Source organism: Hyaena hyaena, unplaced genomic scaffold (genome assembly GCF_003009895.1).
Source record: "Hyaena hyaena isolate Hyena2069 unplaced genomic scaffold, ASM300989v1 scaffold_1675, whole genome shotgun sequence".
NCBI lineage: Eukaryota > Metazoa > Chordata > Mammalia > Carnivora > Hyaenidae > Hyaena > Hyaena hyaena.
The window spans coordinates 229,955-254,630 of NW_024082290.1; the positions used below are offsets into that span (position 1 = coordinate 229,955).

General features: G+C 44.1%; 1 protein-coding gene across 1 annotated transcript; it reads right to left on the reverse strand.

Annotated features, from left to right (window-relative positions):
* Positions 1 to 8,403: 8,403 nt before the first annotated feature.
* On the reverse strand, positions 8,404 to 22,837 carry LOC120226329 (cytochrome P450 4A11-like). Its single transcript, XM_039224522.1, has 12 exons — positions 22,643 to 22,837; positions 19,087 to 19,228; positions 18,657 to 18,701; positions 18,079 to 18,206; positions 13,401 to 13,525; positions 12,884 to 13,038; positions 12,335 to 12,441; positions 12,058 to 12,248; positions 11,828 to 11,961; positions 10,878 to 10,942; positions 10,658 to 10,734; positions 8,404 to 8,642 (listed from the first exon to the last, which is right to left on the reverse strand). Exons 1-12 carry the CDS (start codon positions 22,835 to 22,837, stop codon positions 8,474 to 8,476), a joined length of 1,533 nt encoding a protein of 510 aa, XP_039080453.1. The 3' UTR covers positions 8,404 to 8,473.
* Positions 22,838 to 24,676: the final 1,839 nt, after the last annotated feature.

Here is a 24,676-nt window from a genome sequence, read left to right on the forward strand (position 1 = left end):
CAGCCCTCTGGAAAACAGTGTGGAGGTTCCTCAAAACATTAACAATAGAACTCCCCTATGACCCAGCAATAGCACTGCTAGGAATTGACCCAAGGGATACAGAAGTGCTAATGCATAGGGGCACATGTACCCCAATGTTCACAGCAGCACTCTCAACAATAGACAAATCATGGAAAAAGCCTAAGTGTCCATCAACTGATGAATGGATCAAGAAAATGTGGTTTATCTATACAATGGAATACTACATGGCAATGAGAAAGAATGAAACCTGGCCATTTGTAGCAACATGGATGGAACTTGACGGTGTTATGCTGAGAGAAGTAAGTCAGGCACAGAAAGACAGATACCATATGCTTCCACTTATAGGAGGATTAGGAGAAACTCAATGGACGACCATGGGGGAGAAGGGGAAAAATAGTTGGGAAGAGGGAGGGAGGCAAACCATGAGAGATTCTTGAATACTGAGAACAAACTGAGGGCTGATGGGGGGGAGGAGAAGAGAGGGGAGGTGATGGGCATGGAAGAGAGCACTTGTTGGGATGAGCACTGGGTGATATATGGAAACCAACTTGACAATAACTATGAAAGAAAAAAAGAAAAACAAAAAAGGAAGAAAGGCCTGGATTGCTATAGACTTCCCTGTTATGACTGCATTTGCTGCATCTTAGTGGTTTTGGGCTGTTGTGTTTTCATTTTCATTGGCTTCCATGTAATTTTTAATTTCCTCTTTAATTTCTTGGTTAACCCATTCATTCCTTAGTAGGATGTTCTTGAATCTCCAAGTATCCAATGTCTTTCCAAATTTTTTTCTTATGGTTGTTTTTGAGTTTCATAGAGTTGTGTTTTGAAAATATGAAAAGTATGATCGCGATCTTTTTGTACTTGTTTAGGGATGATTTGTGAGCTAGTATGTGATCTATTCTGGAGAATGTTCCATGTGCACTAGAGAAGAATGTGTATTCTGATGCTTTAGGATGAAATGTTCGGAATATATCTGTAAAGTCCATCTGGTTCAGTGTGTCATTCAAATCCATTGTTTCCTTGTTTATTTTCTGCTTACATGTTCTGTCATTACTGTAAGTGGGGGTGTTGAAGTCCCTACTATTATGGTAGTAGTATTATCATCAATAAGTTTCTTTATGTTTGTGATTAATTTATTTATATATTTGGGTGTCCCACGTTGGGGCATAAATATTTACAATTATTAGATCTTCAGGGTGGATAGACCTGTTAATTTTGATATAATGCCCTTCATCTCTTGTTACAATCTTTATTTTAAAATCTATTTGGGGGCGCCTGGTTGACTCAGTCGGTTAAGCGTCCAACTTCAGCTCAGGTCATGATCTCGCGGTTCGTGGATTCGAGCCCTGCATCGGGTTTGGTGCTGGCAGCTCAGAGCCTGAAGCCTGCTTCAGATTCTGTGTCTCCCTCTCTCTCTGCTCCCCCCCTGCTCATACTCTGTCTTTCTCTCTGTCTCAAAAATTAAAAAAAAGTCTAGTTTGATATAAGTATGGCTAGTCCACCTTTCTTTTGATAGCCATTAGCGTGATAGATGGTTCTCCATCCCCTTGCTTTCCATCTGTAGTTGTCTTTAGGTCTAAAATGAGTCTCTTGTAAGCAGCATATAGATGTGTATTTTTTTTTTATCCATTCTGGTTCCCTATGTCTTTTGATTGGAGTGTTTAGTCCCCTGACATTTAGAGTGAGTACTGAAAGATAGTGACTTAGTGCCATTGTGTTGCCTATAGAGTTGGTGTTTCTGGTGATGTTCTCAGGTCCTTTCTAGTCATTGTTGCTTTTGGTCTTTTTTGTTTTGTTTTGTCTTTTCTCTACTCTGAGTCTCCCTTAAGATTTCTTGCAGGGCTACTTTAGTGGTCATGAACTCCTTTAGTTTTTGTCTGGGAAACTCTTTATCTCTCCTTCTATTATGAATGACAGCCTTGCTGGTTAAAGAATTCTTGGCTGCATATTTTTCTGATTCAATACATTGAATATACCAATGCCACTCCTTTCTGGCCTGCCAAGTTTCTGTGGATAGGTCTGTTGTGAACCTGGTCTGTCTTCCCTTATGGGTTAAGGACTTTTTTCTTTTGCTCCTTTCTTAATTCTTTCCTTGTCTGAGTATTTTTTTAAATTTGACTATGATATGCCTTTGCGATGTTTGGTTTTTGTTGAAACTAACAGGAGTTCTCTGTGCTTCTTAGATTTTGATGTCTGTGTCCCTCCCCAGATTAGGAAACTTTTCCACTGTAATTTGCTCACATAAACCTTCTGCCCCCTTTTCTCTTTCTTCATGTTCTCACACTCTTATGATTTGGATGTTATTCCTTTAAAAAAATTTTTTTAATGTTCACTTATTTTTGAGAGTGAGAAAGAGAGAAACAGAGTGTGAATGGTGAGGAGCAGAGAAAGAGGGAAGCTCTGAATCTGAAGAATCTGAAGGAGGCTCCAGGCTCTGAGCTGTCAGCACAAAGCCCAACATGGGATTTAAACTCATGGAACACAAGATCTTGACCTGAACTGAAGTCAGATACTTAACCAACTGAGTCACCCAGGTGCCCCGGATGTTATTTCTTTTTAATAAGTCATTGAGTTCTCTAAGTCTTGTGTCGTGATCTTTTTGCCTTTGTTTTCTCCTTCTTTCTGCTTCATTATTCTCCATAATATTGTCTTCTTATCACTGAATAGGTGCTCTGCTTCATCCATCCTTGCAGTAATGGCATTCATTCGAATGTGCATCTCAGTTATAGCATTTTTAATTTTGTCCTGACTAGATTTTATTTCTTTTATCTCTACAGAAAGGGATTCTATGCTTTTTTCAACCCCAGCTAGCATTATTGTTATCATGTTTGTAAATTCCAGTTCAGACATCTTGCTTATATCTGTATTGACTAAGCCCCTGGATGTCATTCCTATTCATTCTTTTAGGGTGTATTCCTTCATTTTGTCATTTTGGAGGAAGAAGAAATTAATAACATAAAAAAAATTTTTTAATTAAAAGGAAAAAATCAAATAAAGATCCTAGGTATGTTTTGGTCTGCTTGTTGAAAGAAGCTTGATAGAATAGAGGAAAAAAGGGAAAGAGAAGAAATAAAAAAGGTAAGAAAAAAATTAAATTAAAAACAAAATTATATAATAAAATAAAGACAATGGAATAGAATAAAACAATTTTAAAATAAAAAATAAAATAAAATCAATAAAAAATTAAAAAATAAAATAAAATAAAAAAATAAATGTTTTTCTTTTTGCATCCAAGAAAAAAGAAAAAAGAAAACAATTTAAGCAAAAACAGAAGGAAAGAAAATTAACCATTAAATACATCAGCAAACAGAATGAAACCTGAATGAAGTTACATCCAGTTTCCCCTAGGGCTGATACTATGAAGCCTTCTATAGACTATACACTAAGCATGTTGAGTGACTTGTGCTCGTCTCCTAGGGGATGTGCTTGGAGGGCGCAATTGGGCAGGGTTGGTGTAATGACTCCCTTCTCTACTATATGGTGCTGCTTAGCTTACCGGGGTGGATCAGTGTGGCATACACGCATGTCTATGCACATGTGCATCTGCAGCAAAAGTGGATATGGCTTCGCCCATCTCCCTAGTCTCTGGACAGGACTCCGTGCTATCACTGACCTGTGATCAAGTACCCTTCTTTTGTCTCAGGCCTCCATCCACTCCCTGCCTCTACCCTGTCTGTGTCCAAGCTGTCCACCTGTCAGACGGCACCTCCATTGAGAGTTTTATCTCAGATAGGGTTGTGTTTCAAAACCCCACACTTTGGACACCCCTGCAGCTTGGACCCGTGCTGTTTCTTTGGGGAAGATTCTTGCTGAGCCATGGCCTGGTTCCAGCTTGCCCCAGAAAATGTTTGTGTTATTGCATAGTGGCAGAGGTTTAGAGATTATGGCAAATCACAACACTGGTGCCATGTTTCACTGCACTCTGGAATTTTTATCTCAATGCCAGCAAACATGGCTACTCGCTGGTGTCCACTGGGATCTTTCCCTGTAGAGAGGCTATATGGCCTCTAAAAAATGCACTCCAAGCAGGGATTTAACTTCCTCCAGTGTGGCATGAGGACCCCTCAGATCCCATTGACTATTCCTGGGGATTAACCCTACTTCCTCACCAGAGCACCACCAGGCACTGAGCTCTGAAAATTCAGACTTTGTGCTCCACTGTTTATAGAGTCCTGGTGGTATTAAAACCCCCTCCTTTCTTCCTGTCAATGGTTTTGGGGAAGAGATTTCTTGTTCAGTCCCTGAAAATGTTTTCACTCTTTCTTTTTCTCTCCAGCTACCTTCAGAGAAGTGCTTTTCTTGCATGATCTCAATGTGCTGCACCCTCCCCCTTTCTCTTCTTGTGTCCCACCTCTGCAAAAACAGCTCCCTACCATCTGCAGCTTTTCTCTCCCCCAGTTCACCCCTCATCACCACATACCTGTCGAGTTCTGTAGCTCAAGTTATACAGATTGCTGTGTTAAGCCTCAGATCAATTTCCCAGGTGTTCAAAAATAGTTTGATGCTGATCTAGCTGCATTTCAGGGACAAAACAAGCTCAGAATCTCCATGCTGCTCCGCCATCTTAATTCATACTTGCCATACTGTTTTCAGTAGTATCCAGCATACATATAAATTTTTGTTAGCACCACATAGCATTTGGGAGATTTATCTCTAAGTGAAAACTAATGAAATACAAAATTGTGTGTATGATGTGGTTCTACACATTGAATATATACACAGTTGTAGAAGGAAGTGTGGATATATACAGATAAAAATGATATTGATCTATGGTTTGGTATTTAAGGGTTTTATCTCACTTTTACTTTGTAATAAAAAGAAACTTGTGAGAGCTTCCACTGTCTGGAGTAGTAGCCTTCAAACTCCTCAGTGGGGATCACAAAAGCTTTGCTTTCTGGCTTCATTGCCTCTATTCGGGCCTCTTGCCATGCTGGCCATCCCAGCAGCCCTGTTGCTCTTTCCCTGAAGATGCTGTTACTGTTGCTCCTCATGCCTGCCCTGTGACATCTGCTCATAGTTTCTGTCCTTTGTACATACTCTCTCCTCTACCTGGAGTGCCCCCTTTCTTTGCCACAGAGCGACTACTCTCATCAGCTTTCAGCACTGTGCTTTGCCCATCGCCTCTGAAATTCACATAGACAATTGTTCCTAGACATGTTCCCTTTAGTGAATTCTACCAATTTCTACGGCGTCCATGTAACTCAAGCAACTCTCTGCTACACTGGCATCTAATTTCTACCTGATTCCTCTGACAATCAGGATTCACTAGCTCTGAGGCAACATGTGCTACTGTGAGATAGATTCCTTCACTTGCCACATGTTTACTGAGCATTTACAATGTGCTAGGAATTGGTTTAAACACTGTATTAGGCTGTGGCTATATATATGACCCCCACTTTGTTCCTGAGGCTCTCTTTCACGAAGTCAACTCCAACCCCAAATCCGGAAAGGAAAACAAAATATCTCCATGGGAAAGGACCCCCCTTTCCCCCTGTCCTGTTTCTCACCCATCTCATCTATTATTCCAATGCTCTCCTTCTTTGCCCGACCTCATGATGGGAGATCATTACACAACCCATGGGGCCCGAGTTCTTTCCTCCCTCCCTTAAATCCTGGGCTCCCGTCCAAACCCAGGGGGTTTGACCACTTTACCCATTCCTCTCAACTTTGCCTCAGTTCTGTGGTTACACTCTGTCCCTCTCTGGCCCTGGCCCAGGGACTCTGGACATCGACCCCTTCCCTTACTTGGCCCGGCACCAGTTTTGCACCTAGCACACATGGAACATTTGTGGAGGGAGCTTGGAAGTGGGACAGCCTGGGGGTACAATTCTGGGGGTCACTCTCTCTTTGCCTCCCTGAGTCCTCGGTTTCCTCAGTGTGGTTGGGCACATAATGCTTGGTGTAGCTAACATTTAGTGAGAACTTACTATGTTCCAGGCACTGAACAAGGGAACTTATAGGTTTTTCCCTACAACAACCCGACAAAACACTTTAAAAACAAACAAACAAACAAACAAACAAAAAGCCTCAAGTCTAAGCAAGAAAACCAAGGCACAAAGACCTTCGTTGCCTAAGGTAGGCAACTATTGGTAGGGGGGAGAACCAGCGTTCAAGCCCAGGCAGTCTGGCCCCAGAGACTTTGCTGTGAACTATTTGCTGAAAACCAGTCCCCAGCCCACAGGTGGAAATGCTCAAAGGCTGCAAGGAATATTTCATGTTTGCTCTGTTTGATCCAGTGTTTCCAAGGAGGAGGAATGTGTTTCAGGTATCAATCCCACTTTTTGCCATAAATGCAAGCCTCACTACGCAGGGCTGTTTTTGTGAGAGAGTTTAAGGCACACCATTTGGCTAGATGTAGCATTCTTGAAGATGATGAGAACAGAGAATTTTTTATGAGGTGAGTAAAGCTCAAAACAAAGTGGTCAAAGAAGAATGCAGGGCTGTCTGTAGAGTAGGAGTTTAAGTTTTACTAAGTTGTGCTGACATGATCAACATTTATTAACCAGTCAATATCTTTCCCATTTTCTGCTACCCAGACATCCCAACCAAGAAGTCCTGGAAGGTTGAAACGAGGCAACTCCTGTCCTTATGCTTCCCATCATGTGGGACTGAGGGCTGTGCTTGCTGATGATACCCAGGGTCTACTTACTGATTTGACAAACGAACAAATCTGGAAATCAGGATAGCATTGGACCAGTTAGATTATTGTATTGAAGAGACTAGGTTTAGTTTTGGTTGCCACATTTAAAGGGAGATGAGTATTTTTATTCCTGGATGCTTGTTGGTTCTGAGACTAGGCCACAGAGTGTGCAGTCAATCCCCAAGGTGGGAGCTTGAAGTGCAGGGTTGAAGGAAGGTTCTTCAAGGGGCTGGATATGCTATAAATCAATGTCCAATATATGTTCTCTTTCTTCCATAGTCGGGGTTCACCATCCAGGACTCAAGGGATGGAAATGGGATAGGCACCACTTATTATTACCCCTAGTGACGCAATTAGCAGCATCACTGATACTTATTGCTGCTGCACATGTGCTCTGCTGGCCTAGTGGTCTTTCTTCCAATGTCAGGAACGCTTTCACCAGGACACACAGGATGACTATGTTGAACTGCATGTGAACATATCTCCTGGCCACTTGGGGCTTCTCATGGGTCTGAATCAAAAGGAGTTACTGTCCTGGATCGATCCTGATCGCCAAGGGGAAATTGGTAGTTTCCTTAGAGATGAAGGTGATAAGAATTATGCTCTGAATACGGGAAGTACATGGGGCATCTCTTAAAACTACCATGTCCTGTCATTAAAGTAAACTGAAACATGCCACTTCCTGGTTGTGGCAGGACTAGTTATGGCCCAGATCCTTCAAGAAGAAAGATTTGTGTCACCTCACCAGACCAAACCATAACAGACTGAGATGCTTAGTGAGGGTAAAGCAAATATGGAATGGGAAGTGGGAGAAGGTATTTATAAATGCTAGCTCTGGTCATATCAGAGAATGTAGAAATAAGGAGTGTGATTATTCTAGCATTTTTCCTTATATGTTGTGAATATGACTATACACGTGTGCACCTGTGTGTCAGATTGTTTTCTTCCTTGTTCTACATCCTCCACGTAAAAGGTAAATGTAGTAATATTAGCTATCTTTGTATCATAGTCTTGAAGGTACAGGATTTCAGGGAGTGAAAGGATACCCTCCAGTGACGTTGCTTTGTTATTGGAGACAAAAGTCAATACGCTTTAGATTATATGAAAGACAGTTGGAGGATGACTTTATTCTAGTTCATTGGCAGATTAAGTATGGTTTAAGAAGATGTGTGAATGCCAAGTGGACTACAGTTGGACTGTGCAGGCAGGTTTTGGGGGTTGACCTGGATTGGCTGTAGTACCAGTTATTCAATTAAACAAAAGTCTAGGTGTTGCACCAAAAATTTTATAGATATGGTTAACATCTATAATCAATTGAATTTAAGAAAAGGATATTTTCTTGAGAAACAAGGAGGCCAAATACTCTCATTGAGTAGCCTTAAGAGCAAATTTTTAGAGAGTAGAAAATGCAAGAGAAGACTTTCTCCCTTAGGGCTTCTGCAACACCTTGGTTGTGGCCCACTGAGACCTTTTTCAGATTTCTGTTGTCCTGAACTACAAGATGATGAATTGTGTTCTTTTAAGGGACTAAGTTTGTGTCATTTGATAAAGCAGCAAGAGAAAGCATTAAAGGGACAGACCAGAGGGAGAAAGGGAAAACGAGATGAGAGGGCATACAAGCTGGGGAATAGGAGCATAATCAAGAGTTACATGCACAGTCAGAGCTACAGCTGGGTAGGAAGAGGGTAACAGTAAAAGAGTAGGAATCTTGGAAAAGCGTGAGACAGAGGTGGGAAGACACTGATGGGCAAGAGGAAGGGGTCAGGGAGGCTGGCAGGAGGCCTTTGTGGCTCATTCTTGTCTGCACTGGGGTTAGAGGAGCTTCTTGAGATGCAAGTGGATCCCATTCTTGGACCTCAACACAATCCTTGGGTGGGGAACAGGGACCCTGGAAGGATCTGGTACCAGCTCAAAGCGGAGCAGGGTCAGGGCCACCACCACCTTCATCTCGTTCATGGCAAACTGCTTCCCAATGCAGTTCCTGGGTCAGGGAGGAAAAAGGAAGTGAGAATTGGCCTCAGTCCGCTTGCTGGGAATCGCACATTCAGGGCTCTCCTGCATGGGCCCAGCCCCAATCTATTTTCTTACAGGGTACACACACATCTCGATCCAAGCCTTGCTTCACACTCTGCCTCTGACCCTTGACAAAGTCCACAGTCTTCTAGGACTAGCTCCTTCTCCTACCTCCTAATAGGCTTCAAATCCTTTTAGAAGGGGGTGAGATTCCTGAGCCACACAGGCAAGTCGAGTGATCACTACATCAGTTAATCATCAGGTTGTTTGCTCTCTCCATTGGCCACTTCTGATTTCATAAAGGGAAAACCAGGACAGGGTACCATAGGGATAGGCTGGGATACACTTCAGGTCCTAACTATCGGGGGGGGGGGGGGGGGGGGATACAGGGACCCAAGCATCAGAGAAACGACAAGATGGAATTGTGTAAGGAAGTCAGAATGGAAACTGGGTAGCATCCTGGGTGGGCCAGGTCTTAGCAATGCTCAACCTGCTGCACCAATTGCCTCCCATTTTGGGTCCAGACTTCTGTCATCCTCTCAACTTGCTCTTCAACCAGCTGCTATAGATTCTAATTCTACTCAACAAAGTCCCTGCCTGCCATCCCTCAGCCTCCTCACCTGGGCTTTCCTGTCTCCTGCATTCCCTCCCTGTCCTGAAGTCCCAGCCCAGTTCAGACCCTCCCAGGCCCTCCATCACAGCCAGGACATGTCCATGTGCCTCGGCTGGCATCAAAGCCCTCTCTGGCTTGTTACCTTACTCACAGGTCACCAGTCTAGCATACAGAGACAGACGTAATAAGTAGTCTTATAATTGAATGATGTTTATTGAACTGAAAAAAACAACAACCCTGAATGGAATGAAATGTGAGCAGCATTTAGATGTGAGCTAGGAAATGATTTGACTAGTCTTCTCCTGTCTTTATGGGCAGTCATATGACTTGCACCAATGTTTAGGTTCAAACCCTACAGTGAGTAGGATTCACTGTAGTTCAAATCACTACAGTGAGTATCTGGAAGATAGTTTGCTTAAAGCCTGTCCTGTGAATGTGGATTTACTATTTGAAGAATTTACAGATTTATATTTTTGGAAAAGAACTTTTTTCTAGTAAATATTTACAAGGTTTATGGAGGTTACTATTTAGAGGACAATTTCAGGAGCACTGGAGAATTTCATAGCAGTCACTCTGGAGAACAGTCATCCAACTCCACAGGCACTTCAAGAAGTGTGCTTTATGTTTTACACACCAAGAAATTTGCAAATGCCATATACAAAAGTGTCATCTACAAAATAGTGGGTTTTCTCTCAAAAGCAGTTGATTGTCCTCAATTTTATGCTTTTTGCCAGTATTGACTATATAGATTCTGGGACTAAGATATATAAATCCCATTCACATAAAGAATGTTGCCAGCTAAAAATGTTGTCATGGTTATGTGAATTTTAATAAGTAGAAACATTTTATTGGATGTAAAGAAGACAAGTATTGATGTGAGGCATTGTTCAACTGGCTACTCCAACCGGTATATGACTTGAACACTTATAACAAGAATCCGTGGGAAATCCAATCACAGGCAAACAGCACTGATACAGCGAGTGACAGGTCAGCGAATAGGTACAAAAAGCAATGGGCTGGACTCACAATATGGGGTGAGAGAAAATCATCTTTAGAGATTAGTATTAATTGAGAAAAGCAAACATCTGAAAAATTCTAATTATGAGAAATCATCCTCCTAAAGTGGGGAAAGCATTAGAATACATTAAAGTTTGGAATAACAAGATACTGAATTATAGGTGGCCATTGGGTAAGAGCAAGGGGTCAAAGGCTCTATGGCAGGTTGTGATTGCCACCTTTCCTTTGAACATAGAGACACACACCTTTTTCCCAGCACACACTCAAATAAGGCCAAGAACCACAGACAACACACATGAAGAGGTCACAAACATATGCCCAGTAACACACCCTTCCATGTTCAAGTGCCTCACCTTGACCCTCCTGAGAAGGGCAGGAAAGCATGGCTGTGTCGAGCAGAACCTGGTGCAAACCGTAAAGGATCAAATACCTGCAGAGAGAACACCAGGGCCAGGACAGGTGTGGTCAAGCCCCTCCTTCCCATCAACCAACCACCACACAGACCACTTAGAGGTGGGACAGGTAGGCGGATATGTCTGGAGACATCATTCCCTCCTCCGTAGGCCATCATACCTCTGGGTTTGGCCACACCTTCGGGTTGTGGTGAAGGCAATAAAAGGAGAGCGTGAGTACGAATCCTGTAGGACAGAAGATGAAAGACTGATCATATCCATGCCACGAGGACCCATGTGCATGCTCAACCAGCTTGGCAGCCACACTGAGAGATACTTCTCATCACTCCAAGTGGATTGATTGTGTTGCAAGGGAAGTGGGGCCTATATGGCAAAACATAAGAGAACAGATTACTAGACAACCAGAACCAGGTTGAGAAGCAGGAAGGAACTGGAGTCTTATGTTCTGGAGCAACTAAAGTGACAGACAACTCACATTTATCAAGTACAATCTATGAGCCCTTGGGGAACATGCAAGAACTTATCCATCCACACAATAGGCATCCAATGACAGCGCTCATATCTCCATTGTTCACATGAGGCACTTGAGCCTCAAGAAGCTAAGCTACTTGCCTATGACCACACAGCTAGGATGTGGCAGGACTGGGATTCAGATTAGAGGTGAGCCAAGGGTTGGCCTCCATCTGTGGCTGGGATCTCAGATATGATCTTCAGCTGCTCTCTGCCATCAACCTGAGGCCTCCCCAGAGACTGGACCATCTGTGCCATGACAGTGAATTCTCTAATCTCTCTCAATAACCTAGACCCCAAGAGGAAGGACTACATATCCCCTTGCTCCACCTGATTGTCTTTCAAACACTCACATCTCAAAATTAGAATTAGAGTTTTAGGGCATAACCCAAAACCACTTTCAGAGGCTGCCATTTGCTTATTGAATTTCTGCTGAATTTAAACTCTTTGCAAATTACAACATACACCTCACCCAAACCGCAAAGGAAGCATTGAATTTGAGGTGAAAACTAGCCTCAAAGACTTTCAGGACCTGCCCTAGGATTTATAGATTTCTGACTTCTGTGTGTTCTCATGTAGTGAGTGTGGTGACATTCATACCTTTGGGTAAGGAGCGTCCATCAGGGAAGGTGATGGGCTTGCTGAGTTCTCTGGCAATGCCTGGAACTGGTGGATAGAGTCGCAATGCTTCCTTGATGCACATGGTGGTGTAGGGCATCTGGTCTAGGTGGTCCCTGAAACAAAGCTATCCTGAAGGACAGGCTAGGCTCTGACAAGCAAGGAATTCTCTAGATGAGTGGGCAAGGCTCTCCCATCTCAAGAGCACTCACCAGGTGATGGAGGTGCCATCCCCCAGGAGGCTCTGGACCTCCTGCCGACACCTTTGCTGATGCTCAGGGTGTGTGGCCAGGGCATAGAGGATCCAGGAGATGCCGCTGGCTGTGGTGTCATGGCCCTCAAACATGAACGTGTCCACTTCGGCACGGAGGTCCTCGTCAGACAAGCTACTGCCATCCTCCATCTGGGAAGACACGGTGATACGGCATGATTTGCCCCTCTCCTCCGAGTTTGTGGGCAAAGCCTCACGCCTCCCCTACTCACACTCACTTTGGCGAAGAGGAGGATGTCCAGGAAGTCCAAGTGCCTCTTGCTCCTGACCTTCTCCAGTTCTCCCTCTTCCTGCAGCTGAGCCTTCCTCAGCTTGATCACTCGGTCTGTTGCAGAACAGTGTTCCCAGGCAGAGCTGAGAGCTCTGGATGCCCAGACACAGCCACCCTCCTTGGCCCACCTGCCCCCTGTGTCCCATCCTGGCTGCCAGCTGGATCAGGAGAGTGGTAATGGGTGTGCATGTCAGGGTGAGAGCTGTAGCATCATGTGCTTGTGGGTTGGGTTGCTCAACAACAGCACAGCTTGAGGAGGCTCTGCTTGAATGCTGCAGGCCGGGGGTGCCATTCAACATTCACCATAGTGCTGACACATGTCAGCCTGTGCACATGATAGCATCCTAACCCCTGCACCAGGGGGATACCCAGTGTGGTTGTGTCCCAGCCCCTGCAGGGGTCAAGGGGGCACAGGGCTCTGTCTGAGTGTTCAGAGCCAGTCCCTTTGGGATGTGTCTGATGAAGGAGGGGAGCTGCCCAGGGGGCAGAGTCCAACCTGAGTGTTGATGAGCAAGCTGGCAGGCCCGGTGGTTCTGGCGCCCCTCAGGGGTCAGCCTGTAGATGATGTCATTCTGGTAGAAAGCATTCCTCACCCGGGAAAAAAACAGGTTGCTCAGGTCTTGAATGGCCTGGATGTAGGACTGGGAGATCCTGAATGGGGAGGATGCAGAAGGGCTTGTGGGGAGGGAGTTGTCTGCCCTGGAGTGACTTGGAGCTGTGGGTGGAGGGCTCCTCAATCAGTGGGACAGACAACCCAAGGCATTCGCCTTTTCTTTCTTATGCCCTCAAGACCATCAGTCCATTGGTGTGATGGTAGCCAGGATTGTTCCTATGGCAGAGATCTGTGGCTAATGAACTTTGGTGTGGGCCAAATTTGACAGTGGCTTGGTGCTCTCTGCAGAGAGCTGTGGCTGTTTGTGCTGGGAAACACCCAAGCTGCACTACCTACCTCTCAGCTTAAGTCCACACCAGTTGGCAGGAAATAGGACCTGGTAGCTGATGATTATACTGACCTGTCTACTTGGTGGCTGCTGGGGTAGCTGAAGGCGCACTTCATAATGGTGTCCAAGGTCATCAAGGACACATGCTCAAAAAGCTCCAGATATTTGTTCTCTCTGATGAGGTTCTCCCATTTGTCCTGTGGTGGAGAGACACAATTATCCTCTGCTCCTCCAGAAGCACCACGCTGACAAGGCTAGGCTCTATTTCTGTCTCCCCAAATATTCTGATGAAATGTCCTCACTTTCTTTTTTTTTTTTTTCCTTTCAAACAGTCACTTTATTTATTTATTTTTTTTTTACAAATAGTTTATTGTCAAATTAGTTTCCACATAACACCCAGTGCTCATCCCCACAAGTGTCCTCCTCCATGCCGATCCCTCCTCCCCCCCACATCCATCAGTCCTCAGTTTTTGTCAGCATTCAAGAGTCTCTCATGGTTTGCCTCTCTCCCTTTCCCCCACCATTTCCCCCCTTCTTCTCCCCCTTGGTCCTCCGTCAAGTTCCTCCTAATCCTCCTATACGTGCAAACATATGATATTTGTCCTTCTCTGCCTGACTTATTTCGCTCAGCATAACACCCTCAAGGTCCATCCATGTTGCTACACATGGCCAGATTTCATTGTTTCTCATTGCCATGTAGTATTCCATGGTATAGATAAACCACATCTTCTTGATCCATTCATCTGTTGATGGACACTTAGGCTCTTTCCATGTTTTAGCTATTGTGGAGAGTGCTGCTATGAACATTGGGGTACATGTGCTCCTATGCCTCAGCATTTCTGTATCCCTTGGGTAAATTCCTAGCAGTGCTATTGCTGGGTCATAAGGGAGTTCTATTGTTAGTTTCCTGAGGAACCTCCACACTGTTTTCCAGAGGGGCTGTACCAGTTTACATTCCCACCAACAGTGTAGGAGGGTGCCCGTTTCTCCACATCCTCGCCAGCATCTAGAGTTCTCTGATTTGCTCATTTTAGCCACTCTGACTGGCGTGAGGTGGTATCTCAGTGTGGTTTTGATTTGTATTTCCCTGATGAGGAGGGATGCTGAGCATCGTTTCATGTGTCTGTTGGCCATCTGGATGTCCTCTTTGGAGAAGTGTCTGTTCATGTCTTCTGCCCATTTCTTCACTGGGTTGTTTGTTTTTCGGGCGTGTAGTTTGGTGAGTTCCTTATAGATTCTGGATATTAACCCTTTATCTGATATGTCATTTGCAACTATCTTTTCCCATTCCGTTGGTTGCCTATTAATTTTCTGGGTTGTTTCCTTGGCTGTGCAGAAGCTTTTAATCTTGATGAGGTCCCAACAGTTTATTTTTGCTCTTGATTCCCTTGCTTTTGGGGATGTGTCAAGTAAGAAGTTGCTGCGGTGGAGGTCAAGGAGGTTGTTTCCTGCTTTCTCCTCTAGGGTGTTGATAGTTTCCTGTCTCACGTTCAGGTCCTTTATCCATTTTGAGTTGATTTTTGTGCATGGTGTGAGAAAATGATCTAGTTTCATTCTTCTGCATGTTGCTGTCCAGTTCTCCCAACACCATCTGTTAAAAAGGCTGTCTTTTTTCCATTGGATATTCTTTCCTGCTTTGTCAAAGATCAGTTGGCTGTATACTTTTGGGTCCACTTCTGAGTTCTCAATTCTGTTCCATTGGTCTATGTGTCTGTTTTTGTGCCAATACCATACTGTCTTGAGGATGACAGCTTTGTAGTAGAGGCTGAAGTCTGGGATGGTGATACCTCCCGTTTTGGTTTTATTTTTCAGTATTACTTTGGCTATTCGGGGTCTTTTGTGGTTCCATACAAATTTTTGGATAGTTTGTTCTAGTTTTGAGAAGTATGCTGGTGCAATTTTGATTGGAATTGCATTGAATGTGTAGAGTGCTTTAGGTAGTAATGACATCTTAACTATATTTATTCTTCCTATCCATGAGCATGGAATGTTTTTCCATTTCTTTGTGTCTTCTTCAATTTCCTTCATAAGTTTTCTATAGTTTTCATCATACAGATCTCTTGTATCCTTGGTTAGGTTTATTCCGAGGTATTTTATGGTTTTTTGTGCAATTGTGAATGGGATCAGTTTCTTGATTTCTCTTTCTGTTGCTTCATTATTGGTGTATAAAAATGCAACCGATTTCTGTACGTTGATTTTGTACCCTGCAACTTGGCTGAATTCTTGGATCAGTTCTAGTAGGCTTCTGGTGGAGTCTGTCGGGTTTTCTATGTAGAGTATCATGTCATCTGCGAAGAGTGAAAGTTTGACTTCCTCTTTGCCAATTCTGATGCCTTTGATTTCCTTTTGTTGTCTGATGGCTGATGCTAGGACTTCCAGCACTATGTTAAACAACAGTGGTGAGAGTGGACATCCCTGTCGTGTTCCTGATCTCAGGGGGAAAGCTCTCAGTTTTTCCCCGTTGAGGATGATGTTAGCTGAAGGCTTCTCATAGATGGCTTTGATGATGTTTAAGTAGGTTCCTTCTATCCCAACTTTCTCGAGAGTCTTTATTAAGAAGGGATGCTGTATTTTGTCAAATGCTTTTTCTGCATCTATTGACAGGATCATATGGTTTTTATCTTTTCTTTTATTGATATGATGGATCACATTGATTGATTTGCGAATGTTGAACCAGCCCTGTAACCCAGGAATGAATCCCACTTGATCTTGGTGGATGATTCTTTTGATATGCTGCTGGATTCGATTTGCAAGGATCTTGTTGAGAATTTTTGCATCCGTATTCATCAAGGATATTGGCCTATAGTTCTCTTTTTTTGCTGGATCTCTGTCTGGCTTGGGAATCAGAGTGATGCTGGCTTCATAAAATGAGTCCGGGAGTTTTCCTTCGACTTCTATTTTTTGGAATAGCTTGAGAAGAATTGGGATTAATTCTGTTTTAAATGTCTGGTAGAATTCCCCAGGGAAACCATCAGGTCCAGGGCTCTTATTTGTTGGGAGATTTTTGATCACTGATTCGATTTCTTCACTCGTTATGGGTCTGTTCAGGTTTTCTATTTCTTCCCGTGTGAATTTTGGTAGTGAGTGTGTGTTTAGGAATTTGTCCATTTCTTCTAAGTTGTCCAATTTGTTGGCATATAATTTTTCATAGTATTCCCTGATAATTGCTTGTATTTCTGAGGGGTTGGTTGTAATAAGTCCATTTTCATTCATAATTTTGTCTATTTGGGTGCTCTCTCTTTTCTTTTTGATAAGCCTGGCTAGAGGTTTGTCAATTTTGTTTACTTTTTCAAAAAACCAACTCTTGGTTTCATTGATCTGTTCAATTGTTTCTTTGGTCTCTATGTTGTTTATTTCTGCTCTAATTTTTACTATTTCTCTTCTTCTACTGGGTTTAGGGCGTTCTTGTTGCTCTGCCTCTAGCTCCTTTAGGTGAGCTGTTAGATTTTGGACTTGCGCTTTTTCTAATCTCTTGAAATAGGCCTGGAGAGCAATGTACTTTCCTCTTAGGACTGCCTTGGCCGCATCCCATAGATTTTGAATTGTTGTGTTTTCATTTTCATTTGTTTCCATATATTTTTTAATTTCATCTCTAATTGCCTGATTGGCCCATTCATTCTTTAGAAGGGTGTTCTTTAACCTCCATGTTTTTGGAGGTTTTCCAGACTTCTTCCTGTAATTGATTTCAAGTTTCAAAGCATTGTGATCTGACAGTGTGCATGGTATGATCTCTATTCTTTTATATTTATTGAGGGCTGCTTTATGTCCCAGTATGTGATCTATCTTGGAGAATGTGCCATGCGCACTTGAGAAGAAAGTAAATTCCCTGGCCTCAGGATGTAAAGTTCTAAATATATCCGTCCTGTCCATCTGGTCCAATGTATCTTTCAAGTCCATTATTTCTTTAGTGATTTTCTGTCTGGTTGACCTATTCATTGCTGTAAGCGGAGTATTAAAGTCCCCTGCTATTAGCACATTCTTGTCTATAAGCTTGTTTCTGTTTGTGATTAATTGGCACTAACTGTCTTTTAGTAGACCAGGAAACATTGTTCCTCAGGGCACAAAGGGGAATCTTTCTGTCCTATAGTTGACCTAACACGAGAAAGAGGTGAAGTCCCAAATCAAGGAGCAAGTGTCAAGACAGGAGAAAGACTAAGGGGCCAGTACCAGAGTTCGTAAGAAAGGGATATCAGAGATCTCAATTCCTTTTGTTTAACAAATGTTAACTGAGCAGTTAGTGAGAAATAAGGGTCCTGTTCAGGGATGATATTATGCCAGGAACAAGCCCTGAAGGTAGAGATCTGGTCTCCATTTCCCTCCATGGAGTGGCTAAAATCTATGTAGAAGCCTTCAGCCCAAGCCAAGAGCCCACTTCAGTGACATCCTTGGGATGTTCACCCTGCCATTGAAGCTGCTACTGCCCAGGTCAGCCAGCGGCAGCTTGTCTTGTTGTTCAGGGGGATTTACTAGTTTTCCTTTCCAAACCAAAGACATGAAGTGAGGAGGAGAAGGGACCCTATATCAACCATGACTTCTCTTCTGTGGGCAGTGAGCACAGAGTGGAGGAAAGCTGGTGCCTAGGTACTTTCTTGTCCTATCAACTCTTGGGGAGACCTGTCTCATAGTAAGGTACAAGTGCATGATTTGGGGAGCCAGGCCTGATGGATATCTGAGGGACACACCTGCCTGAGAGTCTTCTGTGAACTGTGCTGTGGGTGTGAGTGTGCAGGTGAGGGTGGGATAGACGTACCAGCATCAGGTGGACAGAGTCAGCCATGAGCCCCACGTAGTGCTTCAGGATGTCATAGTGGAAGGCTGGAGTCAGCATCCGCCGGTGCTGGAACCACGTCTGTCCATTCAACAGGAGCAAACCGTACCCTGGGTCATAATGGGGGGTTGTGGGGAGACGTGTCCCGGGAATTCAGGAGTAACCAGTGTATGAGAAGAAGGACATCCTGGCTAAGGCGGGAAGGCCAGTGCATACGAGGAGGGTGATTTCACAAATGCTGATTCACAGCAAATGGTCATGACAGGTGAGAGATCAACGAGGAAACAGAGCAGTGTGTGGGTCATAGAAGGACTTTAGTGGAAAGTCAGGCAGAGATCATTGGCAAGGACTGCGAAGTGATGTGGAAGAAGCTGAGCTGCAGGACAGCTCTCCCTATCATTAGGAAGAGGTGAGGGTTTTATTAGGAGAGAAATGAGGCTCCATTCAGGCTTGAGAGGGGTGACTGGTGCCAGTCACCTTTTGTTTAATCTGAGCTGAACGGATAGTTGTTGGCAAACCTAACCAGAAGGTGGGCTATAGTCCTAGTTAAGTGTACTTACCTATCCAGGGAGCCAGGAATCTGTAGGAGTCATGAGACTTTGGGTCTGAAAGGTAAGAGGGCATTACAGGAAACCGAAGTGGAACAAAGAGGGAAGCCTGCCCCCAGGAGGTGCTGTGGTCCAGGCCATTGGCCCGCATCCTTTCCTGAGGATTGTCAGCAGGTAGTGTGTGTCAAGCCACCTCCCACTTGCCCACTTGGAAGGGAAGGGAACAGAAGGGAAGGGAAGGGAAGGGAAGGGGAACAGAGTTGTTTCAAAGTGCAGTTTCAGTAAATATTCGGCCTCATGCTCGTTGTGCACTGGGAGGATGCAAGGTACAGGGTCAGGTATTGATTTCTGAGCCTCCAGTCTCTTCTACAATTTCACAGACCCGTGGACATGTACCCACGGGGCAAGAGCTGCTTCAACAAGTATGAGGGTGTCCTCTCACCAGATCGTCCCAGGATCAGTTTCATGTAGTCAGGGTCATAGACCACGAGCTCCACCTCTGTTCCCCATATCCAGCGAGGACAGGCACATGGGAATTTCTCTACCCATTTCCGTAGGCATTGCAGATCGTCTTCTTTTTGGAGCTGTTACCAAAGGAAAGATAAAATCAGTAAACCGTTTCCTCTGGTTCCATCACACAGGTTTGGGATAAGGGCAGGAGAAGCGTTCTGTATCTAGCAGCAGAACAAAATGTTCAGAACTATGTCTTATGACCTGGACTCTGATCCAGACCCCGCTGGTTGTCCAAGGTTTGCTCCAAGTCCAGTTTCTGTCCTATTGTTGAGTAGAGTTAGGAGCCTTGACAACCAGCTGCCTACAGAATCACGTCAGGGATTGACTCCATGGTGCACAAAACTTTTGGAAGTCATTGATATGACATTGGCATCAAGAATTTAGAACAACTTCTATCACTTGGTAAGCAGTTTTGTCATATAATTTTCTTTATTTGGAGCATGAAGTGGATTATTTTTAAAAGTTAAATTGATGTATTAACTTTATTGTGTCATATTTCTTTCTCTTTTTTTGCAGTCTGAGTGTAAAAGCTTTTATTTATTTTTTTTACAGCTTATTGTCAAATGGTTTCCATATAACACCCAGTGCTCATCCCAACAAGCGCCCTCCTCCATGCCCATCACTTCCCTTCCCCTCCCCCCCACCCCCATCAGCCCTCAGTTTGTTCTCAGCATTCAAGAGTCTCTCATGGTTTGCCTCCCTCCCTATCCCCAGCTATTTTCCCCCTTCTTCTCCCACTTCATCCAACATTAACTTCCTCCTAATCCACCTATAAGTGCAAATGGGCTGAATGCTCATCAAAAGACATAGGGTAGCAGAATGGATTAAAAAAACCAAAATCCATCGATTTGTTGTCTACATGAAACTCATTTTAGACTGGAGGACACCTTCAGATTGAAAGTAAGGGGATGGAGAAATATATATCATGCTACTGGAAGTCAAAAGAAAGCTGGAGTAGCTATACTTATATCAGACAAACTGGACTTTAAATTAAAGACAGTAACAAGGGATGAAGAAGGGCCTTGTCTTGCCATATTACTTTCAATAGTATCCAGCATACTTGTAAATGTTTGTTAGCATCACTTAGTGTTTGGCAGGTATATAGCTACGTGAAAACTAAATAAATACAAAACTGTATGCATGATATGGTTTTACATATTGAATATATACACAGTTGTTAAGTCTGGATAAATAGAGATAAAAATGATACTGATCTATGGTTTTATCTCATTTTTTTTTTTTTACAAATAGTTTATTGTCAAATTAGTTTCCACATAACACCCAGTGCTCATCCCCACAAGTGTCCTCCTCCATGCCGATCCCTCCTCCCCCCCACATCCATCAGTCCTCAGTTTTTGTCAGCATTCAAGAGTCTCTCATGGTTTGCCTCTCTCCCTTTCCCCCACCATTTCCACCCTTCTTCTCCCCCTTGGTCCTCCGTCAAGTTCCTCCGACACACTCCACCAGAAGCCTACTAGAACTGATCCAAGAATTCAGCCAAGTTGCAGGGTACAAAATCAACATACAGAAATCGGTTGCATTTTTATACACCAATGATGAAGCAACAGAAAGAGAAATCAAGAAACTGATCCCATTCACAATTGCACAAAAAAACATAAAATACCTCGGAATAAACCTAACCAAGGATACAAGAGATCTGTATGATGAAAACTATAGAAAACTTATGAAGGAAATTGAAGAAGACACAAAGAAATGGAAAAACATTCCATGCTCATGGATAGGAAGAATAAATATAAATAAGATGTCATTACTACCTAAAGCACTCTACACATTCAATGCAATTCCAATCAAAATTACACCAGCATACTTCTCAAAACTAGAACAAACTATCCAAAAATTTGTATGGAACCACAAAAGACCCCGAATAGCCAAAGTAATACTGAAAAATAAAACCAAAACGGGAGGTATCACCATCCCAGACTTCAGCCTCTACTACAAAGCTGTCGTCATCAAGACAGTATGGTACTGGCACAAAAACAGACACATAGACCAATGGAACAGAATTGAGAACTCAGAAGTGGACCCAAAAGTATACAGCCAACTGATCTTTGACAAAGCAGGTTTTATCTCATTTTCACTTTGTAATAAAAAGAAACTTGTGTGAGCTTCCACTGTCTGCAGTAGTAGCCTTCAGCCCCCTCACTGGGGATCACAAAAGCCTTTGCTTTCTGGCTTCACTTCCTCTACTTTGCCTCCTGCCATGCTGGCCATCCCAGCAGCCTTATTACTCCTTCCCTGAAGATCCTGTTACTGTCACTCCTCATGCCTGCCCTGAGACTCCTGCTTACAGTTCATGACCTTTGTACACACTCTTTCCTCTACCTGGAGTGCCCTTCTACTTTGCCACAGAGCAACTGCCACTCCTCAGCTCTCTCAACACTCTGCTTTGCTCATCACTTCCGGAATTCACATAGACAACGGTTCCTAGACATGCCCTCGTAGGCAACTCCCCTTATTTCTACCATTCTTTGTAACTCAAGCAACTCTGCTACATTGGCATCTAATTTCTGCCTGCTTTCCTCTGACATTCAGGATTCCTTAGCGCTGAAGTGACGTGTGCTACTGTAGGGCAGGTTCCTTCACTTGACACATGTTTACTGAGCATTTACTATGTGCATGGCACTCGTTTAAACACTCAATTAGAACATAGCTATGGATCTTACCTGTTTGGAGTTTCTGCTCTACTTGGGGAGACAGACAGATTAAGAGGCTGCGATAGTAGATTATTAGTGTGGTAAAGGGAAGTCCAGGTGTCTGGGTAAGCTTTGGGCTCTCAAAATTGGACATTAGAAAGCCCTTCCTCATGCATTCACTCATTCATCAAATCATTGACCAACACCCTATTGGCTCACAAAGATGAATTAGAAGTGGTCTCTCCAATAAGAAGCTCACAACTCTGACACTGCAGACAAAAATAGCTGAGTCAGGTCAGCTCTGCTTAATGAGAAGGACAGTCCAGGGGAAAAAGAGCTGACCTCTTCACTCTTGAGACCCCCAGAAAACATCTTGGAGGAGGCTTGGGCTGGGCTTTGGCAGATGGCCATATGAAGGACAAGATCTATTCCGGGAGAGGGGAAAGTGTGAGCAGTGCCCTTGAAGGGGAATGCACAAGCAAGGGGAGACAATGAGTAACTTAGGGTACAGGAGGAGGTTAAGAAGGAGGAGAGAGCAGTGTTGGGGACCAATATGGCATAGCAGCTACTTTCAGTTCTCTTCTTCATGTTCAAGCTACTAGAATTAAGGTGCCTCCTTCTCTAAGGAAAGGTAGGCATTAGAAGATGACAACGCCCTCATCGACTCCTACCATTGTGCAATCCACAAAACCTTGTTGAGAACCTCGCCATGTGGGTTGTTCTTTGCTGTGGGCACCCCTCACCTCCAGCTAGTGCTGGCAGTGCTGGGTGGATATTGCTGCTTTCGCTGGCCCACCCTGCCCTCCCAACCCCAGTCCAACCCCTTCCTACCTCTTTGATGTGCCCGAAGAGCCAGTGGGAAGGAGGGGACGGGAAGTGCTGGACAGCTTTGAGCAGCCGCTGCCTGCGCAGGTAGAGCTGTGCTGCCTTGAGCAACAGCAGGGTCAAGCCTAGCAGAGAGGCCACTTGCAGGAACCCTGAGACATTGCCCAGGGTTCCGATGAGACTCAGCATAGAGACACTCATGATGCAGGGACAGCTGGATTGCTGGCTCTCCCTGTCTGTGACTGTGTCTGACTTCCTCTGAACAACCAAGCCCCGTCACCTCAGGGAAGATTGCCCTGCCCACCTGGAGGGAGGGCAAAGAAACAGAGCAAACCTTAGAAAGGGCTTGCAGAGTTCACTAACTGTGAGGATTCACCTTGGGAATCAGTGGGAGAAACCTTTCGCAGCAGACAGTGACAGTGGTTGGCAAACCTCCACTTGCTTTTGTCCCAATTATTCTTCCAATATTTCAGGAACACCACGTAACTGCCAGCAGTTGCACTATGGGCTGTGACACAGATGTCCTCAAACAGACATGAGCCCTGACGGCAAGAAGATTGCAGTCCAGTTACCAAGTTCAGAATGTGTGGGTGGTTCCATTATCATTCCTTTTCAGAGAGCAAAAGTCTTACAGGGAGCTAATGTGAGATGGCCACAGAAGATCCACGATTGAGAGTGCCATCTGCGATTAGAATCAGGGAGTTTCCAGACCCCTTGCCTCAGCTGCCTCAGCAATGATCCCCAAGCTGTCACTGTTTACCCTCTACTCTTGTCTGGGGCTAACTCTGCTGACTGACAGCACAAGCCTTAGATTTGGTTGCCCAGCTCCAGGGCATCTTGACCTAGGAAGCCAGTGAGTTCACTCCCTGAGCCTCGATTCTCCTGTAAGGTGGGGTAATCATCCTTTTTCCAAGTGATTCCCAGGAATACACTTTGATGCAGTCACTCGTGCACTCAGTCACTGTTCTTAAGCTCACAGTCTGCTAGGTAAAGGCAGAGAACTAACATTACAGGAAAACACAATAAAGCCTGTAATGAAAGAGTGAATAGTGGGCTGGGCCGTATCAGGGAAGAGGAAACAAAAGAGAAAAATGGGACTCTCAGGGGTGAATAGGAGTTCACCAGGTGGAGAGTGCTAGAGAAGGGGATGGACACTAAAGACTCATGGAGAGCCTATGAAAGGATCTCTGATGAGGACAATTTAATCTCTTACTTGTTCCTGATTCTCTTCCCCAAAGACAACTCAGGGCCCAAATTCAGAAATTAAAAAAAAAAAATCTTAGTGAGGACTTCTTTCGAAGGCAGCCGCCAAGAGTCCCCCTTTTCTTCTGACTGTTCCTCACCCATCTCACCTATAACTCCAGCGTCCTTCTCTTTTGCCTGACCTCGTGACAGGAGATTCATTACACAACCAATGAGGGTGGAGTTCTTTCCTCCCTCCCCTAAATCCTGGCTCCTGTCCAAACCCAGGGAGATGTAACCACTTTACTCATTTCTCTCAACCTTGCCCCAATTTTGTGGTTACTTGCTGTCCCTCTCTGGTCCTGGGCCAAGAGAATTTGGACCCAGCTCCTACCCTTATTCGGCCCAGCCCCAACGTTGCATCTGGCACACAAGGAACACTTATGGGGGGAGCTTGGAAGTAGGATGTCTGAAGTGGAATTCTGGGTGTCATCTGAATACTTGGTTTCCTCCATATGCTTGGGCGCATAATGCTTGTAAATAGCTAACATTTAGTGAGTGCTTACTATGTTCTAGGCGCTGAGCAAGGAACATTATATATTTTACCCACAATAACTCTAACAGATTTTTTTTTAATGTTTATTCACTTTTGAGAGAGGTGGGGAAGGAGGCAGAGAGAGAGGAAGACAGGATTGGAAGTGGGATTCCTGCTGACAGTAAAGAGCCCGATGTAGGTTTCAAACTCAGGGACCATGAAATCATGACCTGAGCTAAGTAGGATGCTTAACCAACAACCCAGGTGACCCGACCTGAAACATTTTTTATTTTTCTTTTTTTTCTTTTTCTTTTTTTTTTTTT